General features: G+C 36.7%; 1 protein-coding gene across 1 annotated transcript in view; it reads right to left on the bottom strand.

Moving 5' to 3' along the window:
- HERC1 (HECT and RLD domain containing E3 ubiquitin protein ligase family member 1) overlaps positions 1-5,842 on the bottom strand; it is a 77,827-nt gene extending 71,985 nt beyond the window's left edge. Inside the window, exons 1-5 of the mRNA XM_010179479.1 lie at positions 4,913-5,842; positions 3,572-3,667; positions 3,060-3,254; positions 1,094-1,405; positions 315-411 (exon numbers count right to left, since the gene is read on the bottom strand). Of these exons, the coding sequence (XP_010177781.1) occupies positions 315-411; positions 1,094-1,405; positions 3,060-3,254; positions 3,572-3,667; positions 4,913-5,842 (1,630 nt within the window). The remainder of the gene's footprint in view (positions 1-314; positions 412-1,093; positions 1,406-3,059; positions 3,255-3,571; positions 3,668-4,912) is intronic.
- Positions 5,843-12,340: the final 6,498 nt, after the last annotated feature.

The following is a 12,340-nucleotide window of genomic DNA, read 5'->3' as shown; positions in this document are numbered from 1 at the left end:
AGCTAGAATTCCAGTTTATTTAAAATATCTGCTCTTTACATTTACATTGCAGTAGCAATCATATAATAGTCTTAAGAATGCATAAAGGCAGCTTTTCCTGAACAGAAGTACTTTAAAAATTAGAAGAATCTTTGTAAAATGAAATGCGTAAGAGTCTCTGCATTAGTTTTAATAGTGTCACCTATATACACACGCTTGTGCACATGTGTATGTGTATTTAGAGGGGACAATGAGAGAACAAGCAAATACATGTATAGTAGCACTATCAGACACAGGAACTGTTCCAAAAGCATCTTATGAAATTTTAAAATTACCTAATCTTCCAAAGTCTCCTTCTCCCCATGTATATAACTCTCCATCTTCTGTAACAGCAGCGCTGTGTCTGTATCCAGCTGATACACATACAACAACCTACATTACATGCAAAAATAAAGGTCAAGTTTTTATACAAATTGAATAGGAAGTTTGAAAGCTTATGAAACTCAAGTTTCAGCAGCGGTTTATGTAAATCAACTCGTTCACTTGTGTGGAGCAAGTACACACAAATTATTCTTTGCAATCTTCTCTAGCACTTGCTAAGTGGAAATCAGTACACAAACAGAAGTTCATAAATAAACCTGGTCATGATTTATTTATCAAGCAAATTTACCACAATGATATCCTAGTCTTAGAGCAGCAAAAAGAAGCATCAGTGGATGTTTAAAACACTGGCCAAAACAGAGACAGACGGGGAAGAGAAGGCCTTGTAGGACAATACAAAGACACTTCAAATAAAGCCACTAAAAAGCTGTATACGATAAGTCCTAATGTTACAGCTAACAAAAGCAACCGTCTCCTGGAATGTCATCGCTGTTCAGCAAAAGGCACACGAGCAAGTTTCACTCTTAGAATATGAGACGGTTTATGACAATGCCATTGTCCAAATCACATGCCTAAAGGTAATAAGTTTCAGTACTTCGCTGAAAGCAAGCCCAACTTCAAAAAGAAGTTTACACAGAACACAGAACTTCTCTCTTAAGATTTTATATATTTCAAATTTTACACAGCATGACTGAACAGAACAAAAATAGGTGTTCGACTACACAAAACATACCTTTCCTTGCAGAGGACCCTGAATAAGTTTGGGATATTTCTGAGTTGAACTATTTCCATGTCCCAGTTTTCCATAGTCACCATCACCCCAGCTGAAGACTTCCCCTTCTGTTGTAAATGCTAAAGTGTGACCATCAGATCCTTTTGAAGACGACACTTTTTTAATAGATCTATGAGGCTCAAATGTCAATTTTTTCAATGTCGATTGATTATTGGAGTCACCCAGTCCTAGTCTCCCATAGCTGCCTTTACCACAGGCTCTAACAGAGCCATCCGTAGAAATAACAAAAGTACAGTATTGTCCAGCTTCAATCTACAAACAAAAAGGTTAAAATAGTAAGAGAGAAGTATTAGATAAATGTGAAATTCACATATCAGTCCAGAAGTTTGTCTTTTTAAACAGAATGTCTGGCTCCTTAACATAACTGTTTCACATAACATGACGTAAAAATTAAGGAGAATTTGGACTTGAGCAACCAGTAAAATTCAGATTATTGAAAAGTATTTTGAGTAAATCTGTTTTATTGAGATAAAGGATGTAAACAGTGCTTAATGTGTTTCATTTATTCGTATCTCTTCTACAAACTACGGAACTCAGGCTGCCTTCAGATCTCCATAGATCATCTTATGGATATCTATCATCCATAGATCTACTTATGGATGGAAACAGTCAGTCTCTGAAAGTATCTTAATTTCTTAAGACAGAGTAACAGGTTGATAAAGTAATGTAGGTTTCCTTTAATTTTAACCAGTACCAAGTGTTAACATTACAGAAACATGTCAAACACTAAAAATTCACTACTATTTCAGGCTATGCATTTTAATTACATAAACACCAAAGAAACAAGACCAAAGGTTTTTAAGAAAGTAAGAACTTGCGTCTACTGGAAAGTCAGCACACAGCTGAAGAATGACATAATTGCAAACCAACTAACCCTGCAATAATTTCTTATAGGAATCTTAACACACCATAAGTGCAAAGCAGGTTCAAATCTGAAGCATAAAGGCACTGCATGTCCACATCATAAAATGGCACAAAGTAGGTGGTGGACTGTACGGTGACAGCCCTATTTACTGTGAATTAACTTCTTCATATAGGCAAATCCTACAAAGACCATAAATAAATGTTAAATAAAAAATTCTTTATGCCAGTGCGAAATTGCATAAATATGTTGTCTAGGTGTATACAGTACTCTTTAAGTAGAGTAACTCATTCATTCAGATCACTCATTCCACTCTTCCGTATTAGCATTTTGTTTAAAGTGCTCTGAATGCATAAACTTGCTTCACGATGCCTGGTCGCGCAGTCCACGGACATGTAAAATATGTAAGTGAAGTCAACAGACACAATTTCACAAAATGTACCTAAATTGTCTAGTGACCAAAAAAATGCTTTTACTTAAGTCAACACTGCAGAGCCAATATAGTACCAGAAAAGCAAACTATTCTATTCTGTGTCATGCATCAGTAGAAATGCTCAGTTGCAACTGCAGAATCTGTGACTGAGAGCAGAAAGAGCACACAGTATGCTGATTTTCACAAAGCTAATTAAGGCTGATGTGCAGGCAGTTAGCCCTGTCTAGACATTTAAACTAGGCAACCTTAGTGTGAAAACCACCAACGGAAAAAAGTTTGAGTAGTTAAGATACCTTTCAAACAACAGTAAAAAGCCCCAAAACCTACAGGCAAGCAAATTCATCTCTGCAAATGCAGAGTTAGATGGCAAGTCAGATAATTCAGTTCTTGTTACATGGATAGCGATCTCTGCGCGTTATTAAAAAAGAAACAAAATGTGTTTTCCAAGTATCAATAAAAGTGTTTCAATAAAATAATCTGTGTGATTAGTTCTGCGCATCATACCTGCATTACAACTCCACACTCAGAAATAAAGTACTACTTTCCAAATTCATACTCTACCTATGACACTGTTAAATGTTACACAATGTACCACTATAAATGTCACTCACTGTCTGTGCATCAGAAAAACTTGGAGCAAGCTTGGGTTGAAGTATTTTCTCTTGAGTTCCTTCTACCAGCTGATGACTGCTGTTGCTACCCCAAACATACACTTCACAGGTCTCGGAAACAATGGGAGCATCGCCTGTTTGAATGCTGTCGGGGCTGGCGCAGGTTCTCGAATAGTCTGATGCCATTCGACAAACCTATTAAAATGAGTTTTATTACACAGTAGCATTTTCATTTATTTCCACACAGTCACAATGTTTAATGCAACTTTAATTTCCCCTCTGTATGATTATCTGCACACAACACATCACCCATCACTATATCATCAGCTTGCCCAAATTACTTTGAATCTCTACATCTTAATTTTTCACCTTTTTTTGTCTTTTCTCACTTTCTACTCCAGAATTTTTACATCAGAGACTGGACCATACACACACCCCAATCAGATGTGTGAGGGGGAAGTGAAGTACAGGTATAAAGATACCTTGAAGTACAGGTTTGTTTCAAGACATACCTCTTCAAATAAACACAGAGCTGCCTCGTAAAGAGAACACAAGCCATCAGATGTTCTAGTTGGCTCTCTCCATTGACTTCGATCAGCGGATGATCCCTACAATTTTCAAATATTGTTATTATGAGAAATATACTTCCATACAGCAACAGTGCACCTGTACAAAATACATTAGGGATTGGTTCTTACAGATAAGCAAAATTAAAAGCTCCTTCTATAAGCATAAGTAAACTACCTTCCCCCCCTGAGCTATGATATCTGCATACACTTCAGGATAACAAAAATGTGACAAGTGCTAGTTAAACATTCTTATTTATTCATTTTTATGACAATATCTGGGTCTATAGTTAATTTCTCCTAATACTGTTTTGTTCCAAAATGCAGGCCACTTGCATTTTGTTTAAAGTGATTATTATTTAATTTAAAAATGACTATGTTTTTCTTTTAATATCTTCCACGTTTTGGTCGCTAGGTTTAAATCTAGTTCAAACCCAAGAACAAATAAAGCTGCCCACCAGGACATTCAATCCAATTTAGACCCTGCCACTGCCACGCTCTTCTCCTGGTCCTCATTCTTTAAGATTTTTAGTTTTAAATATTTATGTTTATTAGCAAGCACTACAAGCCTGAGACAAGAGAAAAGAATGACCACTTCAGGGAAAAAGTCCTTCCCTGTTTCAGTCTGGGCACATGAAGCTTGCGTATTGTGCAATAACTTCAGAGCTTTGAAAACAATTTTTATCTAGGACCAGAAGCAAGCACTCAACATAAAAAGCAGTGTGCCATACTTACAAACATTTTATCATCACATTAATTCCTGAGCAGCAGTAAAAACGCTACACATCTTAAATTTTACATTTTCTCCAAAAATGTATAAGCAGATGTCCAAGTTAATTGGAGAGCAGAAAAGTCCAATATAAATAACAGTGAACAGGAAAAAACGGCATATCGCAAAACTTTGAATTCCAAGCAAATTTAGCAAAGCAAGCAAAAAAAAAATAAGTTCCATACTTTCTAACTTTTTTTTGCTACAAACTTAAGTGAAAAGTGCAAGTGGATCATGATTCTTTTCCTGAAGTTAGAATGTAATGCCAAAAGTGACAACACAGGGATTGTTTTGCTCTTTCATCTCCTCTACCTACAAGGAAATGGGTGGGCAGGGAGGGAAAGAAAGAGACTGTGTGTAACAAGGGAAATACTGAAAAAAAATTCACAAAAAAAACAACCCTTTTTAACCTATTAAGCGAACTGTTCAGCAAACTGGCATTTAGTATTGAGAAACTATCTAAATTTAAGAATGCAACTACATTTGCAACGAAGAAAAACCAAAGCTGGTATACCTACCAAAGATCGTCGCATCTGTGTTAATATACTCATAAAGCAATCAAAGCTGATCATCCCTTCTGGACTCTGCAGCAACTTGGTTTTCTCCATGGTGTTTACTACAGCTGAAGCACCTAAAGCCATTTCTATCCATTCAAGAAGATACCGCAAGGAACCTCGTTGTGCAGCCAATCCAAGAAGCAATTCAGAAGCTAATCTACGACCTAAGGTGTCTGCCCCAGAGTTTGGAATTGTTACTCCTTTAAGAAATGTTGTTACTTGTGATAAACAGTCCAACCCCATCGGTGGAATCTTGCTTTCATTTGCTAAAGATAAAGGTGGTAAAGAGCTCACAACTTCTATTGCAGTATGGATAACATCATTGCAAAGACTGAGGCCAGGTCCTGATGCAGGCATCATCCAACTTTGTCTTAGCAGTGCAAATAACAAGCTTAATCCAGTCCGAACCCCCATTTCTATGAGTGCATCTGTACTTGACCTAGGACGTTCGCTGACAGAATGTACATCTGTTGATCCAGAACTGCTCTCTGGTGAATGCTGCTGCTGTTTCACCTTACCCTTATCATGATATTTATTAGAAAGTGCATAGAAGACACGCTGCAACACAAGGAGACGTTTTCGAAGCGCTCCAGCAAATGGAGAGTCTGAACACACCATCTTTGCCAGTGCCAGCTGGCTGCTAAGAAGGGCATCCAAGTAGTGGTCCTGTTCATCACTAGATAGGGATTCCCGCTCAAAATCCGGTAACTGAGGTCCTTTGAGGCACAGAACCTGCTGGGGCAATGGCACTACTTCTTTATTGCTGACTAACTTAGCATATAAGATAGTAACTCCCTCCCTTGTTGCAATAGATTCACTGTCCTCTGTGATCCAGGAGCTGTTTAGATGCTCAAGCCATTTCAGCTTCACAGGTGGGACCATAGCTGCCATGTCGGTTTACTCTTTTGCCATTAGTCCTGAAGACGAAAGAAATGTAAATAAGTGCATAATATTATCTACCAAACTTATTCCTCACAGTAAGACAAATCCTAATAATCCTTTAAGAAAGCAAGTAGCAAAAGATGAACCACCAAGAATTACCAAAGTGCCACCAATTTTATCCATAGAAGTGCTGCAACCTGGAATTCAGATCAAACACTAACAGAATAGTTTAGGAATAGTAGAAAAAAATAATTTTGCAGATTAATTTTTATCTTCATTTTAAACAATTACACACATATGTGCAACTTCTTCCCTAACATAAGAATTTTAGTACAAATCAGCATTTTCTAAAGCCACATGCACAAAAATTCACACAAAGCAAATTTTGCTATGTTTCAACGAAAACAAACTTTTAATAATCTCTAGAAAAAATACTCTTTTAACAGCAAAACTGAGTACAAAAATGCGTAAGATCACAGAACCACACAGAATGTTAGGAGCTGGAGATCACAAGACACAAGATCATACACAACTGCATACAACTGAATGGAGTACGAGTGTAAGCCTTTATTCTGCAATAAACAAGACTACTAATTCAGGCCTTAACTTAAGGGCTCAACCTGTCAAACACACGTTTAAGTCCTGCTGTCACAAGCCAGTCTTTCCCCTTTTTACTAAGGTAAGTTAGAGATCTCCCTACAACCCATGTCAGAATGTTAAACGCACACCAGGACAGGTGGCTTGACCGAGTAACACGAGTAGGAAATGTCTACAGAAAAGTGTAAGTGCAACGTGCATTGAACGTTTCATAGACTCATACAACGGTTAGGGTATCTTCGTGGCCCTCCTCCAGACTCGCTCCAACAGCCTGATGTCCTCCTTACGCTGGGGGTCCCAGAACTGGATGCAGTAATTTTATACCTATGTGGGTCCCATAGATTTCAAAGACTGTCTAATGTCTTACTCTTTTTATTGTTAACTTGCAGTCTAGCAGCACTTTAGTTCTTCAGTGCTTTGCAACTGGATTTAGGATACTTCTTTTACTGACTTCAATTTCTGTATTCCAACAATATTTTTAAATTTTTTTTTTATTCTTGCTTACTATTTTAACTCTCATCAACAATATTTTCAGCAGACAGCTTTAGAACTTAACAGCTAAAACATAAACCACAAGAACTACACACATGCAAAGTAACAATGAAGTCACTAAAATCAGTATTTCTTAGTTAGCATTTATATAACGTTCAAGTACTGCAAAAGTAAATGCACTGATAACTTGACCAAAAAAGCCCCCTAACTCCAAAAAAAGAAACACTGAGCTTGAAAATACACACAACTAGTTGAGTCCAGGGTTCTCCTAAGTCTAAGACTGAGAAAATTTTTAAAAATTAATAAATAAAAAGAACACTCTGCTCCCAAAGAGACACTTGAGCTACTAATTTTAATGTTGTAATTAATTTTAATGATTCTTGATGCTAACTGTAAAATGCTGACTGTTGTGAAGCAAACACAGCTTAATTAAAAGCAAGGAGGCTTCTTCTGAGCAAAAGAGTGTTTTCAAAACTGCTCTTTTTAAAAGAAGCATTGTTTAAAGTAACTCACAAATGCTTTACCTGCTATTGTACAAAACAGATTTGTTTGATTCCTGTTTCATAATCATTAACTATGGGTCAGAGTGTTCTGAATGATCAGTTTCTGTTCTTTGACCCTTCAAGTTCTAATGTATGACAATTTCACCAAAATGTAATATAACATTCTGAAGGAGAGGTCTGTGTTCTTTGGTAGTCTGAACTCTACTAGATCTAATTTAAAACTAAATCTGAGGGGCTGAAGGGAACCTGCCATCTAGTGAGAGGATGTGCTCACTGCAGCTGTAATGCTTGTGCAACAGGTAACATTCAATGCAACTTTGTTCTCTCTCACACTTGACCTCTCACACTTCAAAAATTTTTAAAGTCAGACAAATGCACCACAGCTCTTCTGCCAATAAACCCCTGAAAAAAGCACATTCTGTGCTATTAAACACCTCTTTTTATTCCAGCCAGATTTTCTTTAAAATAATCACCTTCATCAGAAGCCCTATTTGAGCTTTGCCCAAGTAACTTCAGTTGTATTACAGCAGACAAAATCCTTACACACGTCTGTCACACAAAAACTGGAGCCACAGCTGTTAAATACCATTCAGAGGCAGTAACCAGTCTTTGCATTTTATACTAGACACACCTTCTCTTTATTCATACTACAAATCACATCAACAGCTCAGCCTCCAAGTGACACACATAGGTACTATTACGTTCAAGACCCTGTTCATGAAGAAAAGGTGACATTTTCTCACTCATCAGAAAAAAAGGATTTGCTACCTACCTATTGATCTGAATTGCAACTGTAAGGCAAACAGTCCAAACTCTGGACTTCAGTGACAAAGTCAGCATCTTCTCAAGAGGCAATATCATGGGGATCTAGCTACATTAAGAAGTTCCCTGAATAAAGACTCGTTCATTTGCTTTATGTTATGTCTACACCAGCCACTCTTCATTCAGAAATTTCCAAACTTGTGCATGTACCTCAAAGGTGCAAATACTGCTCCTTTTTCTGAAAACTTAAAGATCTTTCCTCTTTCCCTTGTATACATCTCTAAAAAAAGACTGAGGCTTGAATTTGAGCTCTTAGTAGCAACCTACTCTCCTACTGCAACTTTCAAAAGTAGTATCTGAGTCTGTCCTGAAAATAACATTTCATGTGACAGGTAGCAGTCTTTAAGCTGAGATACTGATGGCAACAAGCTGATCTGATACAATTATGAAAATGCTCTCTGAATAGAAATGTGAATTACCTCTGTGTGGAGTACAAGTGTAGTGATAACATACCACTGAAGTTAACCAGAAACTTGGTAACAGCAGCTAGCACAGTTTATAGGTAGGGTTTATTTCCTCCAGCCTGAGGACCACAGATACAAGGTTTATAATTGCTTCGGAGCACAGGCAACGACATCTCATTTCTTTTTAAGTGCAGGCGAAAAGAAAATACACTTGACTTTGAACAAGCATGTTGATACACCCTCTGATGTTCTACTACATCTAACCACTGTAAGGTCAGCTGGCAATGTGGAAGGTAACCATTCTGCCGTGTGGCCAGCCCGCAGTCCCATTAGCTTTCTAAACAAGCTCATCATACGGCCACACACCAGACCAAGCACAAAGGGAGGAGGCAGAAACACAGGTGTGGAGAGGAAGGAAGAAACACACAAGTGGGGAGAGGAAGTACTTTTCTCCTAACAGCAGCACAAACCTAAACCAGTCTAAACATACAGCAATAGCTTTATAAAGAGTATTTCAACACTCGAGTACTTCAAACACTGAATTCAAAGTTCACAGAACTTACTGCGATTTCTACCTTTTTTTTTTTTTTAAAAGTAGTCAATAGTGAGAATTTGCAACACAACTGATTTGCTGTATCTTTTAGAACCACAGTTCCTGTGGGCAAATGGCCAGTTTGGTGGAGTAAATGCCGACATATATTTTGCTGTTGCTGATTAGTAAGTCAACTAAAATGGACTTAAAACTCATAGCTGAACAAGGATTACAAGACAGTCATACAAAATTCAACACTTACTTCAAAAGCTTACTCTAGGGAACAGTTAGGACAAAACAAAAATGCCAAAGCCAAAAAACAAGTTCTATGTATCCTCAATGTAGAATTTTTTTTTTTTTTTTCAAAATAGCAGTGGCAGCAACTTAAGCTTTAGTAGAATAAATCTGACAGTAACCAAGACTGCATTCAAACCTTGTTTGCTAACTCAGAATTCCAAGTTCTTTGTTATAAAGTTGGAAACCAATCTGGAAAGCCTTTGTCTAAGAGCTGACTCTCAGAAATAAATGGAAACACTAATTAAGTGCAACTGATGAGACTTTGCTATACCAGGAGTAAAGAAGAAACATGAAAGAAAGTAAAGCAAAGATACAAGCATGAGACTACCTTGAGCAAAATCCAGGGCAAGGTCAAAGGTCGACTGCATTCCTTATATACATTGGACAAAAGAATTTAGATATTTCTTATTCAACTTATTGCCTGCCAAGAAAGTGGTTTTCATTAACAAGTGCTAGGAGGAAGATTCAGAAACCTACTGAGACTACTGGCAGTTCCAAAAAGAAAGAACCACTGCCTAACAGAAGATGAAGGAAAACGCATTTGTGCACTTCTCTCTTAGAAACTACTGTTAAAGCTGGAGGAAAAAAAAGATGTTTAATAGCTCTGAGTCACAGACAGTGCTGCACACTCTACAACTGAACCGAAGAAAAGACTCAGATTCATCAAATATTCTACACGAATATTTGCAAGCTATAGAACAAAGCTGTTCGTTACCCTTCACTTCAACTGGGACATTAAACTGTTGTTTTTTCCCCTTACATCATAAGAAAGGGAATGAGAAGAAAAGAACTTAAAAATGTAACCCGTGAAGACAAGAGGAATATAATCAAGGGGTTTTTTTCCTGAGCAAAGAGGAGAGTAGGATATTTAAGTAAGAAACATGGAGCTTCCATGAGACACAAAGGTTCTTTTTCCTTTTATCAGTTAGCCATTCAAAATGCACCCAAAGATGAACCCACATCTTCCAAAGCTAACAACTCATTGCATCATGAATGATCATCTCCCTGTGTTTCAGATTCTGTGTTTTCAAGTCAAAATGTGCAAACCCACTACCTCTTCTGGTCTGTTCGCAGTTCTCCCCATTACGCAAACAAAAAAACACCAAATATACAGGTTATCTCATGCTAATGTCACTCAAATTCTAAGCTCAGAATGAAGTCTTCACATCTTGCAATAATTAGTAAGCATAAAAGAAGATAATACCCTGCATATGAAATTCAAATAAATCAACTTACAAGCAATTCTAAGCATTATGAAATTGTAATAATAAAATAGTTGGCATGCATTTCCACATGGTCAAGAACTCAGAGAAAAGTTTACCAAAAAAAAAAAATCCCTTTTTTCCATATATTTCTGCTTATCTATTTACTTGCACAGTGATTGTAAAGAGGCTTTGGTTTAGGCAGTGTTTGCTGCACCTAGGAAAAGAACAAACACAAACCAAAAAGCATGCTAGTGTTTGTCAGCAAGATGGAGTAAATGCTAATAATAATAAATACATTTAAGATCCTGCCTTTTGAGTTAAAATACAGAGTAAAAGAGGAAAGCTGTCATACTTCAGGGAGAGAATTCAGTCTTTAGAGTTCCAGCAAATATTTTTAAAAAATTTTAAATATTTGGTGCTATTAAAGACTTTGGTTTTCTTAAAAAGGAATTAACTGAACCTGAAACCACCAGCTACTTCTTACAGATCACTTAAAACATTAATTTTTGAGATGTGAGCTTCCCTAAAACAAGTAATAAACCACATATATTAAAATGTGGAAGGTCAGCTGCAAGTATTCATTAAGTAAAACAGGATATTGAAAAACTGAGCTTTCAATTGAGATTAAGTTTATATCACTAATGAAACAGGACAAACAGTAAATGCTTTTACTTAGGAAAACTGCGTGTTTTCTAAGGTAATAAGAACTATCACTATATCTTAAAGAAGACTAAAATAAAGAGATTAGAGATGCTTATAACTAAAATTACAAGTTATTTCCATGAAACAGAAATAAATTATGAAGTGATAAACTATAAATACTGCTCCTTTCTTCTCTTTGTCACCACAGCAATTTAAACACTCAGAAAGAGGAACTTATCTTGCAACGGATGCCAGCTTGTTTATTTTATGTATACAATACCAAGAAACCAACTACATGAGTGCATGAGCAATACCCTGACGTACAATCCACTAGGAGATATACCAAAACAGGTATTCCACTAGAAACGTTTCAGTATTTACAGTATATGCCATGAATATTTCAGTATTTCGTGTCTGAAGCACAAGTAACTTCTGTGTAACAATCATTTATTTTCAGAAATGTAGTAATTCTTTCAAAACATCACAGCTAATACCAAAGTGAAATTATCGGGAAAACTACATAAAATGTGTTTTTCTGCTCATATACTGTTCTACACAAAAAGTAAAATAGGACTGGAATGGGAAAGAAACAGTAAGTTTTCCAGCCACTTAACACCACCTCCTAAATTACATATGGAAAAAGTAGGGGGTTTTTTCTAGAAGGGGAACAAAGCAATCCAAACTGATCCACTTGGTTGGCTCAGATATGAATACTGTCAGATCTCCAAGAACAATTTTTTTTCCTCAGACTTTGACTACAGTTTTTGGAAACCAAGAAGTTTTAAGGCCTTCTCACTTTGAAGTAAGCGGGACAGCTTTCATCAAATTCAAATGAAAGTATATGAACAACTCACTAGTGGGGAAAAAAACAATTACAAAACAGTAAGAGAAGGTCTCAACCTCAACACAGTCAAAGGACTTTGGAATTTGGAAAGTGCAGCAAATATTCCTATATTCCAAGGCAGGAAATAATAATTTTAAAAAGGCTTTAGCATGGGGCTGAAGATCAAAGG

The sequence above is a fragment of the Mesitornis unicolor genome, unplaced genomic scaffold, assembly GCF_000695765.1.
Source record: "Mesitornis unicolor isolate BGI_N332 unplaced genomic scaffold, ASM69576v1 scaffold8672, whole genome shotgun sequence".
NCBI classification, from domain to species: Eukaryota; Metazoa; Chordata; class Aves; order Mesitornithiformes; family Mesitornithidae; genus Mesitornis; species Mesitornis unicolor.
Note: the sequence above shows the minus strand (reverse complement) of the source record. Positions and strands in the feature narration are given on the sequence as shown.